This window comes from Chrysemys picta, chromosome 11 (genome assembly GCF_011386835.1).
Source record: "Chrysemys picta bellii isolate R12L10 chromosome 11, ASM1138683v2, whole genome shotgun sequence".
Taxonomy (NCBI): domain Eukaryota; kingdom Metazoa; phylum Chordata; order Testudines; family Emydidae; genus Chrysemys; species Chrysemys picta.
Genome location: NC_088801.1, coordinates 12,510,082 through 12,535,527, shown reverse-complemented (window position 1 = coordinate 12,535,527; position 25,446 = coordinate 12,510,082). Strand labels below are relative to the sequence as shown.

General features: G+C 42.3%; 1 protein-coding gene across 2 annotated transcripts in view; it reads right to left on the bottom strand.

Annotated features, from left to right (window-relative positions):
- KALRN (kalirin RhoGEF kinase) overlaps positions 1-25,446 on the bottom strand; it is a 721,955-nt gene that overhangs the window by 127,468 nt on the left and 569,041 nt on the right. For both annotated transcript variants that reach the window (XM_065561521.1, XM_042843108.2), the window contains one exon: positions 8,443-8,689. In XM_065561521.1, coding sequence (XP_065417593.1) covers positions 8,443-8,689 — 247 coding nt within the window. The remainder of the gene's footprint in view (positions 1-8,442; positions 8,690-25,446) is intronic.

The window sequence follows — 25,446 nt, the reverse complement described above, 5'->3', positions numbered from 1 at the left end:
GGAGAAAAACTGAAAGGCCTGTCCATGCCCCTGAGTTGGACCTTTGTGCCCCATCTCAGGGGCCACCCCAGACTTGGGGGAAACACTAGTTTAGAAAGATGAAGCTGGACTAGCTTCACTTTCCCTTCAGAGTACTTTCAATTTTGATTTCTCGTTTCTTTATATTCCCATTAACTTCACTTGCACGACTCATAGGAGTAGGGATGCAGGATTGGCCTGTGAGCAGAAGGCAAAAATTCAGTAGATAATAAAAAGCAAATTAAATTATAGATGATCTTATGCTGCCAAGTTCAGATTTGAACTTTTCTAAGGCTTAAGTGTGTTTTGGTCCAGGCCTCCTCTCTAAATGAGCTTTTTAAATCTTCCAGTTTTAATAGCAAAAATCAGTTGTTCCCAAAGTGTGGTCTTTAGACAAATGGTTGTATATGTAGCACTTGGTGGTGGTCCATGAAGAGGTGGTAGGAAGGTCATCCAGTGCTGGTTATCCATCTTGTTTCCAGCTGCTCTATCATGTTAGAAGACAAGTGAAAGTGCCATCCTTTCTTAGCGTAACTTTTTGTACGTAAGTTACTGCTGTGCTTTTTACAGGGATAATATGCAATTGCAAATGGCAGGGGGAAGTAGCCATGAGACCATCTCTCTACTAAAAGATAATCAATTAAAGAGTTCGAGCCTACCTGCTGAAGTGTGATTTGGAACCCAGGTAAAGGAATGTCTTTTATTTAGATACTGTCTATTTATGCTGACAGCAGGAGCCCGAGTATTGTTTGTTCAAGAGAAACTCCATGGGCTGTTTATGTGCCAGTTACATTGATTGTGTTAACTAATAATGTTTCCTTGAGATCACACAGCCTAAACTCTTTAACTGACTGCTCTTAATTAAAACTCTTAGAAACCCAAACAACTTCTCAGCCTTTACAAGACCAACTGAAGGTTTTGTGTAATATACTAAAATTTTCTGAATCATCCTCTCATGGCTCCCCTGGGAAATCAGGAATCATTACCATTAAATAGATTTTGTAAAAGGGATTATTTAAACCAAAGCAGAGAAACCACACAAACCAATGTGGATTGTAATTTAATACTCAGCATAGCCAGAGCTGAACAGGAGCAGAATAAAGCAGTCTAGTCCTGAAACAGTCATGAAATATGAGATGCAAAAATTTAACAGAGATGTGGGAAGAAGTTATAATTGCCTATTAGTACAAGAATATTTATTGGAATCCTTTTTGGGAGGGCTGGCGGGCACAAAAGCCAAGGCAGCCAACCAGAAGCTGTTCTCTTCCACAACAGCTTTTGCAGCCATATATAGGAACATGTGAATGTTCATACTTGGTAAAACCAATGGTTCATCTAGCCCAGTATCTGTTTTCTGACAGTGGCTGGTGCCAGATGCTACAGAGGGACTGAACAGAACAGGATAATTATTGAGTGATCCATCCCGTCATCCAGTGCCAGCATCTGGCAATCAGAGGTTTAGGGACACCAGGGCATGAGGTTGCATCCCTGACCAGCTTGGCAAATAGGCATTGATGGAGCTACCCTCCATGAACTTATCTAATTTTTTTGAACCCAGTTATACTTTCGGCCTTCACAACATCTCCTGGCAAACAGTTCCACAGTTTGACTGTGCATTGTGGGAAGAAGTACTTGCTTATGTTTGTTTTAAACATGCTGACTATTCATTTCATTGGGAGACCCCTGGTTCTTGTGCCATGTGAAGGGGTAAATAACACTTCCTTATTCACTTTCTCTACACCATTCGTAATGTTATAGGCTTCTATCATATCACACCTCTTAGTCATCTCTTTTCTAAGATGACCAGTCCCAGTCTTTTTAATCTCTCCCTAGATGGAAGCTGTTCCATATCCCTATCCATGCCCTTCTCTGTACTTTTTCCAATTCAAATATAACTTTTTTTGAGATGGGGCAACCAGAAATGCATGCAGGAATCAAGGTATTGGTATATCATTGATTTATATAATGGCACTGTATTTTTCTAATATTATCTATCCCCTTCCTAATGGTTCCTAACATTGTGTTAGCTATTTTGATTGTTGCTGCACATTGAGCAGATGTTTTCTGAGAACTATCTGCGATGATCCAAGATCTCTTTTTTGAGTGGTATCAGCTAATTTAGACCCCATCATTTTGTATGTATAATTGGGATTATGTTTTCCAATGTGCATTGCTTTGCATTTTTCAACAGTGAATTTAATCTGCCATTTTGTTGCCCAGTCACCCAGTTTTGTGAGATCCCTTTGTAACTCTTCACAGTCTGCTTTGGACTTAACTATCTTGAATAGTTTTGTGTAGTCTGCAAACTTTATCACCTCACTGTTTATCCCCCTTTCCTGATCATTTATGAATATGTTGAACAGCATTGTACCCAGTACTGATCTTTGGGAGACCCCACTATTTACCTCTCTCCATTGTGAAAACTTACCATTTATTTACCCATTGTTTCCTATCTTTTACTAATCCATGGGAGGACCTTCCCTCTCATCCCATGACTGCTTATGAGCCTTTGGTGTCAAAGGCTTTCTGGAAGTATGCTATATCCACTGGCTCACCCCTGTCCACATGCTTGTTGATCACCTCAAAGAATTCTAATGGATTGGTGAGGCATGATTTCCCCTTACAAAATGCATGTTGACTCTTTCCCAACATATTGTGTTCATTTATGTGTCTGATAATTCTGTTCTTTAATAGTTTTGACCAATTAGCCTGGTACTGAAGTTAGGCTTACCAGCCTGAAATTGCCAGGATCACCCCTGGAGCCTTTTAAAAAAAATCGGTGTTATATTAGCTATCCTCCAGTCATCTGGTACAAAGGTTGATTTAAGCAATAGGTTTTATACCACAGTTAGAGGTTCTGCAATTTCATATTTGAGTTCCTTCAGAACTCTTGGGTAAATACCGTGTGGTCCTGGTGACTTATTACTGTTTAATTTATCAATTTGTTCTAAAACGTGCTAAAAGAACTTTCATCTCCCCAACACAGTGACTACAGAATGAAGAAAGGTGTATATCCGGGGGTGTGTGTGTGGAGAGGAGGGAGTCTCCTGTTGACCCCTTTGTTCATTGAGATCATCCTTCTTGCCCCACCCATACCCAACAAATCTTATCTATTTCCTTCCTCCTGCCTCATATCTTTTTAGTAAGAGAAGGTAGCCTCCTTTTATAGCCCACCAGGCAGCCATATGACTCCTCTATCAGCAGGGCTGGCTCCAGCATTTCTGCCGCCCCAAGCAAAAAAAAAAAAAAAAAAAAAAAAAAAAAGCCGCGCTTGGCGGCGGCAATTGGGAAAAAAAAAAAAGCCACGATCGGCGGCGGCAGTTCAGTGGCAGGTCCTTCGCTCCTAGAGGGAGTGAGGGACCTGCTGCCCCCGAATTGCCGCAGGTGCCGTCCCTCTCCCTTGGCCGCCCCAAGCACCGGCTTGTTAAGCTGGTGCCTGGAGCCGGCCCTGTCTATCAGTCATGTGCTCATTCAGGTCACATACTCCACCAGGGACTATAACTCCCACAGTCCATGACCCATAACAGACAGGCTGGTAGCACCTTGCCCTGTTACCTTTTAAAATGAGAATCAGGCCCAGAGTCAGGAAATTCAAAAGAATCTCACAGTCAAATTAATTTACCCATGTTAGATACATGGAATGTTTTTTATTAGTAGCTATGCTGTTAAATATAACTTGAATATACAATTGGCCCAATTGCACCATTTGGATATGCAAACACAAGTCCCATTACCTTTTATTGAAGTTTTATGAGTATATATAAAATATGCCCTCATAAGCAACTGCTCCAGTACTTTCCATTATTGGTACAAAACAACTGCTGCAGAATACCTTAGAGTCATTTTTAATAAGTTCCTTTCTGTGCACTGTGGGTGTTTAAAATGTACTGTGAGAACCTTAATTTGTTACTCTAGAATTTTAAGCTAAACTATCATGTTGATGTTACCTTGAAATGATAGGGCAATATGATAAATTCTAAGTTCAAGATAACTTGTTAACTGCATTTCTTCTAAGGGCCATATGGGCCAAATTCATCCTCGGACTCACCACACGGCAAAAGCTGTGCATGGATTAGCTTATCTGAGCTAGCAGGAATCCAGCTAGCACAGGTAACAGTAGCATGGGCTTCAGCACAGACTAGCGAGAAGAGCACACACTTAGGGTCTGTACCATTGCACATATACTACTTGTGCTGAAGCCCACACTGTGCTCTCTTCACTGCTATTATTGTTCGCACTAGCTGGATTCAAGCTAGTTTGAGTAGTCTAGTCCATTCACAGCCTTAGATGAAATTAACTAAGTGACACGAAAGGTAAACTTGCCTCAATTTATTTAATGTACATTTGCTAGGTTATTAGGTTTCTTTCCATTCATATAGATTTCACTCCCCTAATTTGAGAATTATTGTCTAATACCTTAGAGCACAACTGTACAGCAAAATAGACAGGAATAAAAGTCACTGTTTTCTGTGATGTGCCCTGTGGGATAGTTCAGACAGAATTTCAATCTTAGTAGATCACACCTCTTCTTCATCTCTCCCTTGGAATGCTAGTTGGAAAAAAAAATCATGAATTCCTAAGTACAGTACCAGAAGCTGCAGGACAGTTTCTTTTACTCAAACAGCCCTAAATTACTTGGGGATGGCAAAGTTTAGAAAACCATGTGCCTATTTACAAATGTGTAATTTCAAATGCTGCTGGACTGTTAGAAATACAGAACATTCAGGCCTGCGCTATTACTCTGAGCTGTAATCTAGTCATGAAAAAAACCACAGTGTATTCTCAAAGGCACAGCAGTGAACAGCAGCAAATGCAAGGGAAAGCTCTGAGACAAGCATTTTAAAGTTCTAGTTCTATTGTCCGTCAACAATAGAAATCAGCAAAACCCATGGGGATTCTTACTGGTTTTTATTCTATTCTACTTGGGGCGCTTCATAATTTTTCAAATCTTTTTATGTTACTTTTAAAGAAACAATAAAGAACCTTCATAACACATTTGGAATCAGTCAATCTACAGCAGCAGAAAGTGTCTGAATACATCTGCACTTGTCAGTTTTGCCTTTACATCTTCACTGGCCATTAAACAGGAGAGTTATTACAAACATTGATTGATTGATATTTTTTAGGTGACACTTGCACTGATGCTAGATAAAATGTTGGAGCAAACCCATCAAATCATACAAGTTTTTAGGCTTTATGGCCAATATAAACTACTTTTTAAGACCCCACATATTTATATAAACAGTGTAAGGTGATTTATATAAACAATATTAGATATAAAGTTCATTATACAATTATTTGCCATTTCTCACTAAGCAGATGCAGTTTTTTTTTAATATTTTGACAGAAATCTGCTAAATTATGTCTCAGATGGCCAATTTACTGATAGAGACACTAGGTTTTAAGTAACAAGATTTTCCGTCCTTGAAATTATATTGCTTATAAAGACAATTATAAATAATGTTAACGCCAAAGCTTCAGCAGCTACCCCTCTGCTGCTTTTGTGTAGTTGTGCAGACTTCCATATTGGAAACAGACAGGTGAAGTTTGCTTGTTATATTTTTCCATATAAAATTGTGAATTGGCCCATGAAATAAAAATGCTGGAGAACCACTAAGCTGATGAAGCAATACTGAGAAATTAGAGCTAGGCTAATAAGTTGCTCTTGGTTTATAATGAAGTTTAAGCAAGGGATTGGGTTTTGGTCTGAAAACAGCTGCTGCAGTGACAGGCACCATACAAAAACCTAAGCTGCTCAGAACATTCAAATTTAGACATTTTTAATGAAAAAGGGGACAGATTTTTTTAATGAAAAACTGATACCCTTCTTTGACCCGCTCGGAGAGCGAAAAATACAGTTGAGTTCAGATTCAACAGCACTGAAATCCTGCAAAGTTGTCTCTTGAGATTTTGACCCAAAATTGCAGAAATCTCATGAGATCAACTTGTTTCATGCAATTTTGGCAGTATTTCTACCAGTAATGGAAAACAGTGGTTTTTCTGGTCTCAGATATAACTTAGAACAAGAACTATAGGGGCAGGTTCTGACCTGGGATTTTAAAGTCTAGTGCGCCAGGAATCTGAATGGGTTATGACTGGAGTTTCCAGTTTCAGCTCACCTCTGTGAAATACCAGAGCATGAGTACCTTGTCACAATATTCCTACCCAACGCAACACTCTTGCCTCATGTAAATCACTTCAGTACAGAGGCTCGACTGATATTTAATTATATGTTTCTCCCCCCCCCCCCGCACTTTACCATTATTCAAGTTCTCAAATGCACACTAGACTAACCACAGTACATGTCTAACAATACAATTCAGCAGCACCCTCTAGTGAATGAACGGAGGGCAAGCACCTGCTGTAGCATAACCAAAAGTTGTCACAGTGCATCATGGCTCCAGGGATGCAATAGACAGGAAAAGCAGCAGTAGAACTGAGCAAAAAACAGGTGAAACTCAGATCAGGTTTGGGGATTCTTGGGCTCTAGGCTCACCTACAACCAGCAGCAGTGGCAGCAGGATGTTTTTCTCCTCTCCCGATGCAATATAGGGCATGGGGAAGGACCATAATTGAGAGAGGCCACTGGGGAATATCAAATCGGAGTGTGAACTCCCTTCCCCCTTAGTTCTGTGGTTATCTGATCTGGTGTTTTAGTTCAGGCCCATCTCTAATGAAAACCATGACTCAAAATCTTTAGTACTCTACACACACAGGAGTTTGCCCTACTCATTTTTCTATTTTCTTTCATCTTTGTGCAAAGCCACGTCAGTGGTGATGGAGGTTTCTTGAAAGGAACAAGGACAGAATATAGCACATTTTAATGCTTTTTATAAAAACCTCCCAGCTTATTTTGTTTAATGAGAAGGAATTTAATTCTGCCTCCTATGCTGTAATGGGAAAATTCGCAAACAGAAAGGCCAGGCCAGGTTGGTATCTTGGGGGGTCAGGAATACTATATAAGGAGCCTCTTCTCCCTACCCCACTTAAAACTCTTGCTTGGCAGAATTCTCACCTAGCGCTCAATAGTACACTGAAAGGGGACCAGGACAATGAGGGTGCCAAGCACTATAGACCCAACAGGTTGTGGTCTGCTAGTTTGCAGGTGTGATCAAGCTTCCAGCATGTATGTTGTTGTGTGCAGCTAGTCAGAGTAGGACACTAGTTCTTTTTAAAGGTGCTTCATGTATTGACCATTGTCAGCTTGGAGCTATCCTAGCAGGTGACTGCAGGATGGCTTTAGTAAGCAGTATACAGACAGCACTGCTCCATCTATCCCCAATCAATTTTTTTTAGAACAGTAAATATCCTTTGTCTAGGTTAGAATTTTTTTTTTCAATCAGGCTTGCTAAATTAATCATACTTTTGACTAAATTAATAATAATATTTCACTTTTTAACTGTAGGCATTTATATGAAAAGGATTTTCATTTTGTAGTAACATCAGCTAAGTGTAAAATTTGGAAGGAGAGCATCAGTCCTCTTGTTTCCGTGCATAAGTGGTTGTGGAGGAATCTTTCTCACCGTGATGTACCACAGTACACAGGTCATTTCACCTTCCTCTTAAGTAGGGTGACCAGATAGCAAGTGTAAAAAATCGGGATGGGGGTGGGGGGTAATAGGTGTCTATATAAGAAAAAGTCCCCAAAATCGGGACTGTCCCTATAAAATCGGGACATCTGGTCATCCTACTCTTAAGATACAAGTATATGTCACTTCCAGAGGCAAGACTATCTGATCTTCAAAAGTCTATTCTAACATCACAATTCCTTTATATCTACTCAAGAAACTGTATTTTACTCAACATTATGTCTTTGTCTCTGTCAAGTTGTAAATCTACTCAGCTGATGAATAAGTTAAAATGGAGACAATCAGATATTCCTAGAGGAAATAGACATCACCTAGATATCACCAGGGCTCACCTGCAATTACGGACTCTTGTACCAGTGAAAAGATAGTTTGTGTGCAGGGATCGACAAAGGGACAAGCATGTCGGAAGATAACAAAAAGAACTGGCATTAATGTACATTGCAGCATCCATAAAGCATCAGATATATAATATGGGCATTCTGAAAATACACACAGTTGAACTTTCACTTCTCTTAGACCATTAGGAGTTGAAGGTGGTCCCATATGGCATTCAAAAGACATTTTCTCCTAGATATATATTAAAGTCTATGATTATACTATGATCTGTCACTCCAGTGTCTCAGGATAATAACCATGCTGGTAATAGAGAGAGAGACTCTTATGGAGATTTCCTAGAACTGTATTGATTTACAAGAAGGTATTAGTAGAATGTATTAATGACTAAAATGTAACTTATTTACATCTGTTCCTTGGGAAGTGGGTGATGCTAGAAATCACATAGTTGTGTATTTCAGAAGGGGAAACCTGAAATAGTCCTTGCTAGATTTCTGCCTACCTTTTCCTGAAGGGAAGAAGCAATCCATCTCCACACTACTCCGGGAATGAGAGATGCAGAGAGTGCTGCTGGGGACTAGGCCTTCCTGAGGGGGGCTCCGCTCAGTTGTCCGTACCAAACACCAGCCAGGCCTTTCACTGGGCCTCTCCAGTAACTCCACTGTCTGTCCCACCTGGATGCTCAGCTCGCTGCTGTGGCCGGCTGTGAAGTCTTGTAGCACCACGGTTAGTTCACACCCTCCAGACAACTGCCCGGGTAGAAAGAAAAATATCAACAGGTTAAAGTGCACTGAATACAATTGGCTGGTATACTGTATTTGTATTGGCAATCCTAGAACTTAGGTGATAGGATTTCTGTTGCAATTCCTTAGCAGCTGTGTTAGTAATTTCCTTTGTCAAAGTTCAACTAGCTGTGCCTCTGATTTCCTTTATTTCTATTGACTTTGCCAACCTTAGGTAATAAATTCAAAACCACCCATCTGTTAACCCCTACATTTGCTCTGTGAGATTTTCTTTAAAACACTTGTTTTTCTTGCTTTTCCTTCTCTTGTGTCTTTGTAGGAGAGTAATGATTGGGATTCAGGATTCCCCGGCATTCTGATCAATCTCAGAGTAAGCTCCAACTCTCCTGTCCACAGCCTGGGTTACATTCATGTTCTGCACTCTCTCCACACGACATCAACAGGGGTTTCAATGAGGGAATGAATACAGAATATACAAGAAAAGAAACCTGCCCTCATTTCACCAAAAGAATCATAGAATCATAGAATATCGGGGTTGGAAGGGACCTCAGGAGGTCATCTAGTCCAACCCCCTGCTCAGAGCAGGACCAATCCCCAACTAAATCATCCCAGCCAAGGCTTTGTCAAGCCTGACCTTAAAAACCTCTAAGGAAGGAGATTCCACCACCTCCTTAGGTAACCCATTCCAGTGCTTCACCACCCTCCTAGTGAAAAAGTTTTTCCTAATATCCAACCTAAACCTCCCCCACTGCAACTTGAGACCATTACTCCTTGTTCTGTCATCTGGTACCACCCCTAAGAGGGTTGTTCTGTACAGCATGTTCTCTATTTTGAAATGATGAGGCCTCCACTGCTTCTCTTGGAAGAAAATCAGACTTCTCATCCTTTTTAAGGGAAAAATAAACACCTGAAGGAGAAGCCTGGGGCATTTCTATTTGCCTTCCAAAAGGATGTTTTAAAAGCTATGTGCGCTGCACTAAACTGCCACTAGATGTCTATGTTTGCCATCATACAGCAAGCTAATAGTAAGGGACTGATTGGTAGTTTTATCTAACTATGGGGGAGGCTGGGAGGGATGTACTGAACGGCGTATTAACAAACAACTGTCTCAAATGAGCTGGGCTTAAATCCAAGAAAATAAATGGCTGCATGTTCCCCTGGATACTCCTTAAATGAGAGCCAGGGACAGATCATTTCCAGTAATGAGGGTGGCAGGTGTTACAAACCCGGCAAAAGCTTTCTTCAGGTGGCTGATTTGATTTTTGGAAAGTATGTCCATTTTTATTGGTTTAAACCGAAGAGGAGAAAGAGCCCTAAAATCGCCTAGGAAAAGAATGAGTCGCCTTGAGAAGCCACTGCTTCAGAAAGTCAGAACACAGTAAAGCATGTTACAGTGAACATCAATCTATGAAGCCCTGCACTGAATTTCTGACATGTCCATATCAATTATTTGTGACACTGCACCTCGTGCAACAGACACAGGAATAGCTACCCTAAAAATGAAATTATGACATGGCTTTGTCAATATCGTGTTAAATTCCTAATGCTCTGTGATAAAGGGTCCTTCAACAAGGATAGCACTTCTAAACAGCACCTCATAGGAAGCACCTGCACTTGGTGAACCTCAGATAATGTCATTAACTAGTGACTTCTACAGCCTTTCCTCTGACTTGTTAAAAATAGTCACTTGAGGCAATGGGCCAAATTCTGTCCCGTTACACTGGGATTTGGAACAATTCCACTGTAGTTAATAAAGCTATCCAGCTAATAAAGTTGGATTTATTCTGGTATAACTAAGGGCAGAAAGGGTCTGAAACTCTACCAGCAGAGAAGTAATAGGAGAGTTCAGTTTCATCAAAGGGATGGGGCACCTCTAACTTATCCCGAATGTTCCAGTGAGAGGATGGAGCTTCCTTCACATCCGCTTCATGTATTGCTATGTATCTGCGGGATGATAAGGCCTGAGAATGAACATCTGAAGTTCAGCTAGAGTTGTGGAGAGGGAAAATGATCTCTGGTAATCTTATTCTAACTGTGATGGGAGATCATTTCAGGATCCTCTCAGCTACATCCACAAAAGGAGTTAGCAAGTAGTTTCACCTGGTATGTATCTGAGCTTTGACTACCTGGCAAATGGCAACCTTTGGAAAAATATCTGTAAACCATATAAGTGAAATGCAGATGGATCAGCCTGGTGATGGTAGACATCCTTTCACCTATGAAGTGCTCCCTTAGTCTATTACTTGTTTAATACATTTTTTAAAAAGAGAATAATTAGTTCAGCCATAAAATGATGTTATCCTATCTACAGCCAGTCATGCAAAATAAAATATATGCATACCACAATTACATTTGCTATTAAAGAGAGAAAAAAGAAAATACATAATGCCTTAGAGGCTGTATTTCACATGAAAATGGTTTAATACTGTTCTCTATGACATGTTCCCTTATTATTTTAGAAATAACCCCGTTACACTTTATTCATTTACTAAATTGATAGCCGGGTGTTAGTTAGCATCTAAGCACTGTACAATAGGAACAGTACAAAACATGAATATAAAAATAAAGATCCAACCACCCTGAATAGACAATAAAGCAGAACAACAAGATCAGACACAAGGACAAACCCAATAGTGCCCGGTCACAGAGAAACTCCTGGGCACAGGCACACCCAATGACTATTAGAATCAGAATGAAAAGGGGATAGCAAATACAGATGATAAAATGTTAGCACTTAACAAAGGGGCCCAAAAACAGTTCAGGGCATCATGACCTAAAAGCAGCTAGTGTGGGACTCTGGCAATTCTGCCCCAGGTGAAACCTGCACAACCAGGAATTCTGGCCTGAAAAAAACCATATCCTGGCCTAGTTGTGCCTTGGTCTCCTGTGTAGCAAAAGCAGTAGCCACAGCAACTGCTGCTGCCAGTGGCCATGAAGCCATCTTCTGTGCTTTGTTTTCTTTTGTGCCTGAGCCACGGAACATAACTGATGAGTTTAGTACGTTGTTACAGGCTGAGATGCGTCTGTAAAGAGTCACATGGTTCCATCTGATTAGCTCTCAGAAATAATCCCTTGGAGTGACCAACTTCATTCAATGAGGCAGTGAGCAGAAACATAGAAAGAATACGTGCCATTTGATAACAAAACATCAGTTGTGTCTCTTGCTATGTGGGCTGCAGAGAGCCAGGCACATTCTGTAGGTCAGCCACTGCTCCCTGCTAGTGCCCCAGTGGAGCTAGCCATCCAAGGGGGAATGGCAGAGAGATGGCAGAGCTGAGCAAGTACAGAGCAATGTATCCACCACATCTGTGTGAAAAGTTGACAGAGCAGCCACTGCAGAACTTCTGGCTGAGTCCCTCCACATCCCATGAAGCCTGGACTGCAGCTTAAAAGCCACAATATGGCCCATAGACACTGAACACATTGCTAGCTACACATGGCAACTAATTAGAGATGGGCACAACTGCAGGGTTCAGGTCCTGGTCTGAACTATCAGTTTGGATGCATGGTCATCTCTATTTTGCCTTTTACTAACTATCCAAGCCAGTTCTAGATTATCCCTGTTACTAGTTATTTTACACACTTTCCCTATGCCTAGTATACCAGGTGCATCAGGCAGAACACATATCTAGAGCTTCCACACATCCCAGTTATGCAATGGAAATGAATTTCAGAGGACTGCTGGAGCTAGAAGAGAACCCCATCCTATGCCAGCACAGTCTGCAGTGACGGAGCCATTCATCGCTACTATAGGATTCACACATGGGGAAAAAGCTCACAAAGTTATGAGCACTGATGTGAGCAGTTTACTTTATGTTGACTCTACTGACCCAACTACACAACAACTTCAGGCTCCCACAGGAGCTTTCATGTGGAAGGACCCTGCCAATTGCCCACCAGCCTTGGGATGACGAAACACAAGCCCTAAAAATGATCCCAGTCAGGGAGACTTCCTGCCGTCAGGCAATCCAGGCTGTTCCAAGCACAGGAGCCAGAAAAGCTTTGGGAGCCGGATGGTAATGTTTAGTGTAGGATTAATGTATTATGGTCTTTTCTGAATCATAGTCTGGTACATGCACATGGGCATCTGCACAGCTGTTTGGGCTCAGGCAGCAGAGTGGCCATGAGAGACAGTGAAGGGGAGCACAGACTGAGCCCCAAAGAGCAGGTCACATCCAGTCCATCCCCCTGCCAATGCAGAACTGCTCACTACAGTACATTTGCTAGTGCCTTATCACTCAAATATTAAAGGGAAATGGGAATAGTCCTCTGGCAGAGAGAGCTGGGGTTTGGGCCAGATGTGTCCTCAGGGAAGGAACCCTAAGTACTTCTAAAAGGGGGACAAGTTAGGCTCAGGTAAAATAAGCTATGGGGCGCTAAGCACTAAGTGAAGGTTTTCCTGGCATTTGTATTATCTTTTATTAATAAACCAGACCTCAGCAGGAGTGTCTAACAATACTCTACGAAAGTGTAGTTTTGTTTGGCATGGGGCAGGAATGCCACCTTTTTACAAGTTTAGGGGAACCCCCCCAAAACCTCAATTGTTCATCCCACATGCTGCAGTGGGTCTTATACACTCTGCTTCTGAAAGATCAAACCAAGCTCTGTTTGAGAGGTGGGAAGTTGCTTATAATAATCTGTTGGTGGTTGCTAGGTAAATGAATAAATACTATCCTGACCAATCTGTAACACTCTGAAGAACAACATACACGGCCAGTTGTACAGAGGACATTGACTAAACAACTCACAGTGCACTTGCTGTACCTGAGTGCTATGGGGTTAATTACAGGTCAGACAATCTCACTGCTAGTGTGAAGAGAGGTAAATAACCTAATTAAACGTGGGACTGATACCAAGCCTTATTTCTGAATTCCCTGTACTTTGGGAATGTTCAAATCTTCATCCAAGTTTTGCAACTGAGGTCCATCTCTAAACTGAATACTGGATGGAAGGTAGGGAGCTGGGAGGACAGGTAGGAGGATATTCTATGCACTATATCTAACAGTCACTACTTTTCAAATAATTCCTTGTAAATTTCACACTGGACTCCAAACACTGTCAGCTGAGGTTGCTTGCTTGACATGCTTTTGCCAAGGTCTAAAACTGAACTGCGATGCCAATTGTCCATTTAGGCTGTTGTCCATTTAGGCTAATGCCCTGTATATAACTAGCCAATATTAGAAGCTTCATTGGCAGGCAACGCACAAGGCAGCATCTTTTGCTATATTAATCTGTTTGGGGGAGGGTCTGGATAAAAGGTTCTACTTCTGGCCCATCTCTAATGAATGCTCTATGTATATTTGCATGGACTGCATTGTTAACAGAACTCCTGTGCATGTTTTACATCTTTTTCACACTTAACTTATTTCTCTTTCTCCATATCTGTTTGGATTTCTGTTTTAATATTGCAAAAGCAAAGATGCCCAGAAGTAAAAAACAATACACAGCACCTAAGGATCGAGGTAGCATGCAGAATACATTTCAATTAAATGAAGAGCTATTTACCCCTTCAGTACAAATCTCAAACATATCTGATTTTCACACAAACAACAAGCAATGGAAGATTAATTTGTTAGAGTCAGTGAGAACTGTTCAGGCTATTTAAGTGTTCTAAAATATGTAAACATCATTACAAAAACCCACTGTAGCTCGCTGTTTACATAAATTCAATAAGTTACAGCCCTGTGCTGGTTTAAACAAAGTGTTTCTGTATGCTGCTGTATTGTGCGCTCATATAAATTGCTAGTTTTCTATTGCTATTAGGATTTCTGCCCATCTGGTTTTGGATGACAGCCAGTTTTGGATAGAACCATTTAGTTACCCTAAACAGACTATTCTAAGTGGGTGAAAGAGGCACAGAGAAAAAGAACAGGGTTTGCATTTATATCAGGAGATAAACAGAAAACTGGATTAGATTCTTAAAGGTTGATTTGGTCTGTACTGAAAAATCTCAGAGCTGTCACCACAGCCCAGAAGGGGACTACAAAACCAGGCTTTCCACTGCTGGATTTCACCTGACAATTTTCACTGTGCAGCCTGGGGGAAGGGAAAGGGGGGAAGGAACGTTCTCTGAGTAAATATGTGTAATTTCATAGAAGATTTGAAAAAAGGGAGGTTAAAAAAGATCAAACAGCAGAAATCTTAGATGGTGTTCAGGCATCAGAGAAGGGCTTTAGGTTTCGCCTGATGTGACTGGCTCTGCCAAAGACTACAGGCATTGAGGTACCCAGTTTCCTCCATCTAAAGCCTGTACAGCTTTGAAATGCCTGGCTGAGAGCACTGGAAATTCTGGTTAACATTTTGCTGCATCTCTGTGAATAGATTTTACTGTGGGCCAGACTGTGATTTCAGCCACAAAGGGGCTAAATCGGGAGTCATGAGGTGAATGGATTTACTCCAGATTTAGATCAGAATTAGACCCTTTCTCTGGGGAGTCTTTAGCTCATTGCTGAAGTCCTTTTTCAGGCAAAATTTCATTGGCTTCAGGATTTGGACCTGTTACCAACTTGAATTTTCATTAAGATGGGCATGACATTTTCCTCTGACTATTCTCATTTCTTTGATAAAATTAACACAATCAGTCAATGGACCCCAGTTCCCTGGGAAGATCTCTTTCTATGTGACCGATTAGTTGCACATCTGGTTGAGATCACTGTGATGGCTTTGCAGCCCAAATTCACAGCTTATGCTGCTGTGAATAAGGCGATAATACCAGAGACATTACGAGATGCGGCAAGCTATGGAATCAAGACATATAATGTGATTCTATGGCAAGAGAAAAAGGCAGTGATAGCAAATGGAAACGTATAAATATATTAATAGAAAGGAAATCTGTTTTTATGAGCTCAAATAACATATACGTTTCATGTTAAACATCTCATTGCCAGACTGCACCCATACTGGAGTCCCTACCAGACAACCACATCCTGGCTGTGCTGAGTTTTGGACTGATGCACGTGCTCACACATCTGCAGTACAGCTTGAGTGGCACTCTCTGAAGAATTTCAGAGGCATTTTTCAGGAAAATACGGCTTCACTCCACCCAAAAGAGCACATTCAGTGTTGTCTGGAATGTTTTCAAGGTCAAGGGTGACCAGATGTCAAGCTTATTATGTTTGTTCAGCAACTTGCTTTAGAATCCAGTCAGAATGTCATTATGGGCTTGATCCTGGAAAATTCTGAGTGCCCTCTATGGCACTCAGCACCTCTCAGAGGGTGTTCAATGGCTCCAAGGCTCACACTTGGCTCCCTGAAATAGTACAAAGGGAACAGAAACCAGTTGTGTCTCCTTAGTGGGGACAGAGCCAACGTAGCAGCCTTGGGTGTAGGAGGTTAGGAAGGAGCACATTTAGCTACTCAGCTGTTACACCTGGCAGCCCCCAGGCTGTTCTAAATTCCCCCAGAGATTGGGCAAAACAGAGTACCTGGACCTAAATGGCCAAGAATTCCCTCAGCAGAAGTATTGTACATCATATGTCGTCTCCAACAAATTGTTCAGCAACTCTGTGAAATCTAATTGTATACAATGACCAAAAACCTACTGGTAAACAGCTCAAGGCACTGTACAAACAGCACAGGCAAAGCTCAATAATGGGGTAAGTGTTAACTAACCAGGGAACTCTGAAAAGGTGAGTCTCAAATGGGCTTTGGATGGAGAACATACAGACGTCCACCTCAGAGCATCGATACAGTAACGTGCTGGAGAGAGTTCTACTCTCTCAGAAGTTTTGGTAAGAAATTGTCTTTATTTAGACCAGCGGTTCTCAAACTTTTTTTTTCACTGACCACTTGAAAATTGCTGAGGGTCTTGGCAGACCACTTAATGATCTTTCCAAATGTTGTTTGTAGCATTAGCTAACTATTGTAAAGTGCTTTGGATAAAAGCGCTATATAAAGAAACCTTAATAATAAATTTTTTTTGTTCTACAAATAAAAGCACACAACTCATATTTTAATATCAGTCATCTTACCTTTCTAATGCGATGGATGTGCCCTCTCTCCCCCAACACAGCAGCCCCTGAGCTGGTGCTGGAAAGGAGGGGGGTCTCTCCCCCACCACAGAGCTGAGGCTGTGAAGGATGGGGGGGGTCTCTCCCTGGCAGCCGCAGCCCTGGAGCTGGGGAAAGCCACCTCTTTCTCTGGCCGCCGCAGCCCTGCACGTCCCAAATTCCCCCCACCCCCTCTTTCCACCCCGCTGCCCCCTCCCAACTACCTCCTATTCCCCCCAAGGCCACAACCTCACATTACATGTGCGTCTTCTCCAGGGTCCAGGCACCTAATTGGTGGCGTGGGTGGCCCTTCATTCTCTCGTGTGCGGCTGCGCAGGCGCACACCTTAGAGGGAACTATCCGCGGACGATCTGAAGTGGTCCACGGACCACAGTTTGAGAACTACTGATTTAGACAAACATTAATGAATGCCACACTCATTGGTTGGCAAGGCTCTCCCTAGACATAATACTTTGTGCTTAAATAAGTGGCTGTTATCTGAGGCTCTCAGCTCTTGAAGCACTTTCTTAACTTTAATACACCAAGCTTCACAACACCTCTGTGAGAGCAGTGAGTATTACAAGTCCCATTTTATCGAGGTACACAGAGGTTATGAGATGTGCTCTAATGTCACCCAGTAAGACAGAGGCAAAGTTACGTAATGCCCAAGGCCCTGGCTGCTAGTCTCCTACACAACTAACAGACATGTTCCCTTCCTTATAACCTACTTCTTCATTGTTAAACAGACACCGGAGAACCTCTGCATTCTGCTGCGCTGTGTGGGCAGCCTCTTCCCTGAGGCATGCAGCAGGGCAGGATCCTTCACAGCATGCAAAATAGTGCTAGGATCAACACTGGCTCCTATCCCAGACAACTCAGACCACAATGGAGGCCTGTGGTCTGCTGGGTACAGTGTCTGCTTAAACACTTATGTGTATAATGAAATGTGCAGCATGAATTCCTTTTCAAAGGAGCAGCATAGGTCACGTGGGATCGGCGGGTAGCGATTGATCTATGGGGGATCGATTTATCGCGTCTAGTGATAAAATCGATCCCCGATCGCTCTGCCGTCAACTCCGGAACTCCACTGCAGCGAGAGGTGGAAGCGGAGTCGACGGGGGAGTGGCAGCGGTCGACTCGCCGCCGTCCTCACAGCCAGGTAAGTCGACCTATTCGCGTAGCTGAAGTTGCGTATCTTAGGTCGACCCTCCCCCCCGTAGTGTAGACCTAGCCATAGTGCACCTCTTCCTTTCCCTTACCATGGAATCCTGCCCTTGCCAGGGTATTTAGAGAAGAGGGGAACCATCTTCCAATGCCCTGCTCCTTTCAGAAAGCACTGGCCACAGCAGTATTGGGTGTAAGGTGTTTGACATTCAGCAGACTGCTACAGATTCACCTACAATACACTAACCGCCTCTGCTTTTAAATGATATTGAACTGGAAGTTATTTTCCTGATGTCTATAGCACTGGTCAGATCTCAGATTAAGTTTCTCCATAGGAGGTGGCAAGTGATGCTCAAGGGGTAAACAGGATTTGGTGGGCCAAGGAATATTTTGTTAGAGCTGAGGTAATCTCAATTTATGGAGTTGAAATTTAGTAGTATACACATTAAATATGGTTTTACCTCAAACAGAGATGAAGCCAGAAGAGATTAATATCATCAGGATTAAGTTTACTTTAATACAATCTAGTAGATAGTCTAGATAATTATGTTATCTGAACATTGATGCTTCATTGCAAAAATCTCTGCGCATGTTCACCTCAATAGAGTCAGATATTCCAACTTTCAGAGAACTCATCAAATGAACTGATCCAGTTGAAACAAAGGCTGGATACCTGACCTGTTTAATGCAAAAAGGGAATGTCTTGTAAACGTAAACATAACAGTCTGCAATCAGACTGGTAGTGTAACACTAGCAGACCCCAGTTGTCAGCAGGCAGGATCATACCTGGGATCTCTGGAGCTAAATGCATGAGCTAAAAGCCACGTGGCTCTTAGCTAAGGCTGTAGCAGACTCATTAATCTCTTTCTAAGTGGTCTCAGTGCCACTAGAGGGGACAGAGCACCACACCCAGGAGGTGTGTGGGTTACATACTTCCCTTAGCTGAGAAAGCACATCTCGAGTTTCAGGACTTCCCAGTTGAAATCCCAGACGAGTCCCCACTTGTAACACCAACAGACCCCGGTCATCGTCGGGTGGGATCAAACCTGGGCTCTCTAGAGCTAAATGCATGAGCTAAAAACCATATGGCTCTTAGCTAAGTCTGTAGCAGACTCATTAATCTCTAAGTGGTCTCGGGGCCACTAGAGGTGACAGAACACCACACCCAGGAGGTGTGTGGGTTACAGTAGCATCACGCCAAGCAACCAAATAATCCCTCTGCAGGAATGCTAGTGTCTCACAATGGGTCAAAGAATACTCCATGAGAGTGTAGTGTAGTTTGACGTGGGGCATGTTAACTTCTCAAAACAGGTAAAAGCTGAATGCAGAAAATAAAAACACAATGAAGGATTTAAATTATTCCCTGATGGGTTTTTTTGCCCCTAATGTTGAAATCTGAGAACAGATGTTTTTTATACAATGGGTTTTATTTTTAATTGGAGGAGATTATGCAAACTATGTCTAAACCATATGGTCCAGTAAATCAGACTCCCTTTTGCCATTTCTGGAGAGGCTAGCTTGGCATACTTTCTCCTTTTCCAAGTTGTTTCCCTTTTATAAATTTAATAGCTGCTATTTTTCATTTTTATAGAGGGTCCCTAGGCTCAGTTACTGTAAATCAGAGCCTAAGGCCCAGCATTAACTCAAGGGCAGATTTAGATAAATTGTCCTTAATGATATTCAGTAGGTTGTCTAATAGAACACAAAATCAGATTCATACTTGAGATTACAGAAGAATGTATCTCAAGGAATTAGCAAAGTAACTAGCATTCTCCTCATAGCTAGGAAAGCTGCAATGCTTTGTATTTACAAAGGGTTATTAGGGACTGGCACAGGCCCCATTACCCTCACAGGTGTTGCACTACAGAACGGAAATTTTCAAAGGTATCTTATTATATGGTTGAACATGAAAAAAATTTCATTGACAGTGACTGTTTAGAAAATATTGGGTGCCAGATTCAGGCCTCGGGCTGCACATACATATGTGCATGGGAGGGGAAATGAAAGGAGATACCGTGGAGTCCTCCCCAGGCACTTGTAGAATTCATGCTTTCATAGATCCTCCACAATTGGAGCTGCAGAGGGGGGCATTCTGGGCTGCAACTGGACTGTGCGTAGTGCATGAATTTAGTGCACAACCCTCTCCCTGCCAACATTTCCTGTGCACTTTCCTCCATTGAGATTAATAATGTTCCTGGCATGAGTAATCTTTGTGGATGGCTGTGTAGGAGTAGTGTGGCCATTCCCAAGAAAGCCATAAAATATGCCCAGGCTTTTGCAAGATTACTGTACGCCCATGTCCACAAACAATCAACAACAACTAAACAATCAACCAGTCTGCATTTGGCTCTGCATCTATAGCTGGTAGAGGATTTTAGACATATGCTTTGACAATGACTTGACAGATTCCCGGCTTGCCCCTCTCACTTGGCAAGGGATGTTGGCCATATGAAATCCTTCCAGCAGTTTGCACAGCTGCTCTCCTGTACTGGATGCACTTTCCAGCACTAGGGGCTGCCTGCAGCTTGGGTTCCATCAGCTGATCCCTTGGTGTCTGATTTTCCACTGCATTACACCAGTATTTCATTGGTGTGACTCCATGTACCAACTAGTGTAACAGAGTGGACAGTTAGGCCTGGTGTGTCTACAGCATAGGTCTAATTGCACATAAAGCATTATTAAAGTAAGGATACTGCTTAAACCACAACAGCATGAGAGATTACAATGGTCTTTATAGAGATCAGCTTATTTAAAATAGTGATAAAAAGACTCTGGCTGAGTTAACATGTTTCCCTTTTTAAAATGTTGCCTATGCTACTGTACTGTGGGCCTCAAATTAACCAACAGCTTCAGTTTTTGAATTTTATAATTCTTGGTCTGTCCTTTAGACAGAACTGAGCTGAGCATGCCTAGCGGACACGGCTGCCATAAAATCTGTTCTTCTCTTATTACAATCTCAGAAAAATTATTGCAGTTTTTTTTTGTTCCTACATGGGCAATAAATTCTATTGCAAACAAGAATGCAAATTCAGGGTTTTACTGTAGGTCTGACTTGCTTTATGAGACTGTTTTAGCTGAAAAGAAATGCTCATTAACATTGCCAGTTACATTATAAAAGAGCTAAAAATGTATCATTGAAGTCTGATGCAAAAAAGGAAATAACTAAATTGTCCTAAAAGAACTGGCTATGCTCATTTGATCAGAGGGTGATTTGAAAAATAATATCTATTGATAAGCAAATCCAATGCCTCCGCTTCGGTTCTTCCACTGAAGACATTTCAAATCAAATACCGTGCCCTCTGCAATCGGTGTCATATGCAAATAAATCTGTTCCCTTCATTCTTCATTTTGGCTTGATCAATACGGAAAGCCTCATTTTCAAAGTTTGCCTAAGTTACCCCCACTACCCTGCTTTGCTCACAAATCTGCTATGCTGAATTTGAACCCATTGTCTCTTGTCCTGCCCCCTGTGGCAAAAGAGAACAACTTTTCTCCATCTTTATGGCAGCCTTTTAAGTGTCTGAAGGCTGCTGTCATATCCCCGCTTACCTCCTCTTTTCCAGACCAAACATACCCACTTCCTTCAGCTTTTACTCATATACATTCCATCCCTTTGGTCATCTTTGTCGCTTGCCTCTGGATCCTTTCCAGTTTCTCTACACCCTTTCCATACATTGGTGACCAAAACTGGACACAGTACTCCAGCTGAAGCTGAACCAGTGCTGACTAGAGTGGTACTATCACCTCCCATGACTTGCATGCTCTGCCTTTTTTAATGCAACCTAAAATTGCATTTGCTTTTTTTTGCAACAGCATTGCATTGCTGACTCATGTGGAGGCTGTGATCCACCACAACTCCCAGATCCTTCTCAACAGTGCTGCCAGTTTCCCCCCAATCTGTGTTTGTGCATTTTTTTTCTTCTCTAAGTGTAGCACCTGACATTTGTCTTCATTTTGTTGTCTACAATTAGTTCTCCAATTTATCAAGATCCCTCTGAATTTTAGCTCTATCCTCCAAAGTATTGGCAACCCCCCCCACCTTTGTGTCATCTGCAAACTTGATCAGGACACTCTCTATATCTACATCCAGGTCATTAATAACGATGTTAAACACCAGATCCAGAACAGATCCCTGTGGAACCCCACTTGAGACATTCCCTCCAATCCAACATCATTCCATTAATAGTTACTCTTTGATTATGGTTGTTTAACCAATTATGTATCTACTCAATGGTAGTTCTGTCGAGCCCATGTTTCTCCAGCTTACTTATCAGAATGTCTTTTAGGACTGTATCAAAAACCTTGCTGAAGTCCAGGTATATTATGTTCATCACATTCCTCCTATCCACCAAATCAGTTACTCTGTCAATGAAGGAAATCAAGCTGGTTTGACATGATTTGTTCTTGGTAAATCCATGCTGGCTGCTAGTGATCACCCCTTCATCCTCCAGGTATTCGCAAATTGAATGTTTTATACATTGGTCTAATAGCTTCCCAGGAATCAAAGTCAGTGTAGTGGGGTGGTTACCCCACTCCTGCCCTGAAGGGCTTAAAACAGTCCTGGGAGAGGGCTGTGGCAGGGAAAGCAGCTAATAGGCTGATTGGGGAAGCATTTGCAGCTGGGCCACGCCCCAATCAGGCCTCAGCTGGCTCTATATAAGAGGCTGGGAGCCAGGAGCTCAGCAGTCTCTCTCTAGCTGTAGAGGAAAATGGACCTGGCTGCAGGGACCCGAGCAGAGTACCTGAGTGGAGCAGGGCTGGGGAAAGGCAGAGGAGCTGGGGAGGCTCCAGCCTGGAAAGCCCCAGGCTGTGGCCTAGCAGAGGGCCCATGGGTACTGGGGTTGCAGAGTGCAGCCCAGGGGTAGGCAAAGGCAGCAGGTCCAAAAACCCCTTGCCTGTGATGAGTGGCTTATACTGCAGTCTGCCCCAGGGAGTGGGGGCTAGTTGGTGGCTGGCAGTAGCCTATGACTGAGGCGAGGTGGAGACAGGGGGTGGGGGTTCCCCAGGGAGGGGAGACCCTGAGACTGAGGGGTATACTGCCAGGGGGCAGCACCCCAGATAACAGGGTACTGGAATCCAGGGAGGGATGTGGGGGCCCAGTGGCAGTGGGACACTGGCCTGCAGGGGACGCTCTGGAGGCTGGATGAGCTAATTCCTGAGACGACCAGTGGGAGGTGCCACAGGGGTGGGTCCCACATTGCTACAGTCAGGCTGACTGGTCTAAAGTTCCCTGGCTGCTCCTTTTTCCCCATTTTAAAGATGGGCACTATGTTAGCCCTTCTCCAGTCTTCTGGAATCTCTCCTGGCATCCATGAGTTTGTAAATATTATTGCCAGTGGTGCTGAGATTTCTTCAGCTAATTCCTTCAGTACACTCGGGTGAATAGCATCTGGCCCCACTGGTGAGCTCTGACATGTTCTTTACTTATCCCAATCTACTTCCCTTCCCCTTTATTGTCTCTGGTAACTTTGCTAGTCATCTGGTCACATGTTATTTTTGTGAGAAGACTGAAGCCAAAGTAGGCATTGAGCAGCTCTGCCTTCCTCTCATCTTCCATTACCAGCTCACCTTCTCCATTGAGCAACGGACCCACACCATCCTTGATCTTTCTTTTTTGTCTGACATATTTGAAGAACCTCTTCTTGTTGTCTCTAACATTTCTTGCCAGCTGTAATTCATTCTTTGCCTTGGCTTTCCTGATTTTGTCCCTACACGCTCGCACAATTCCCATGCATACATCCTTGGTGACATGTCCCTCCTCCCATTTCCTGTATGTATCCCTTTTTGGTTTTAGACAGCTAAAGAACTCCTTGTGCAGCCACATTGACCTCTTGTGGCTCTTTTTATCTTTCAGCTGCGTGGAAATAGCTTGATGGTGAGCCACCAGTATTACATCTTTTAAGAACTGCCAGCCCCCTTTGACTCCTTTTCTTCTTAATTGGTCTTTCCATAGGACCTTGTCTACTATTTCTCTGAGTTGGTTGAAATCCACCTTTTTGAAGTCCAATGTCCTTGTTTTACTGATCTCATGTTCCCCTTTCCATAAGATCTTAAATTCTATCAGATCATGATCACTTCCTTCCCAAGTTCCCGACCACCTTCATGTGTGAAACTAATTCATCACTGGTCAAAATGAGATCCAAAATGGATGACCCCCTATTTGTTTCCTCAACTTTCTGAAACAGAAAGCTGTCCTCTACATGCTAAGAATTTGCAGGACATATTAAGTTTTGTTGTAATAGTCTCCCAACAAATATCAGGGAAGTTAAAAAAAAGTGACTTGCAGCCAAGCCAACAATAAAATGCTTATGAAGGAATTGATAAGCACTTCAACCCTTGATCAGGCCATCTGAACACAATTCTACAATTTACATAGGATACATGTACTGAAGTGGTTAGTGCAGTGGACTGAAAGTCAGGAAATTTCAGTTGCATTCCCAGTTCTCCTGTTAATCTACTATTTGGCACAATCAATGAATAAAATAAAGCAAGACAACCATTAAATATTGCACAAAAAATTCACCAAAATTCAAAGGAAAGAAACTGATCTTTGTGTCTTATAGAGTGTTTCTAGGTATTTCTTCAATTCTGCCTGGATTAAATGTGTGAGCTTCTCCTTCAGGAGTTAATGAAAGGAGCAGAGAGGGAGACAGATTTCTTCATCACTGTGAATACAGGATGAAATACTCACACAGCCACCCATTCCACACGCATGCACACGCTATGGGCTCATTTCTACCCTCAATTGTGCGTTACACACTGACCTCAATGGTAGTTGCACCCATGTAACTGAGCAGATCGGCCCCTCTTTCTTTCTTTCTTTCTTTCTTTCTTTCTTTCTTTCTTTCTCCCTAATGGCAATTCTCCCTCTAAGGTATAAAACCAACTCCCTTGCAATGTGCCTTCCAACTCCTTGGAACTTGGCAATCATCTGACACCATCCATCTCCATTAGGATTATGCTTTAGCAACCGATGGTTGTCAACATTCATCTTCATTCATCAGTTATTTGGGAACTATAAACTGACATAGTTCTTTGTTTCAGAGTCAGATGAGCTCCACTGTTATTTGGTATCACTACTTTTTTTGTAAAAAGCAACAGAGTCCTGTGGCACCTTTAAGACTAACAGATGTATTGGAGCATAAACTTTCGTGAGTGAATAATCACTTTGTCAGATGCATATAATGGAAATTTCCAGAGGCAGGTATAAATATGCAGGCAAGAATCAGTCTGGAGATAACGAGGTTAGTTCAATCAGGGAGGGTGAGGTCCTCTGCTAGCAGTTGAGGTGTGACCACCAAGGGAGGAGAAACTGCTTTTGTAGTTGGCTAGCCATTCAGTCTTTGTTTAATCCTGATCTGATGGTGTCAAATTTGCAAATGAACTGGAGCTCAGCAGTTTCTCTTTGGAGTCTGGTCCTGAAGTTTTTTTGCTGTTTTGTTGACTCATGTTTGTATGGTAAATGTCATCTGACATTAGCTGACTCCATTTTCCTCTCATGTTAACCCAGCAACATTTCATATTGCTCCTTTTCTCAGCTTTACATTCAGTCATCAATCCAGCATAATTTTCATTGTCTTCATTCATATGACTAGATCACATGCCTTTCTC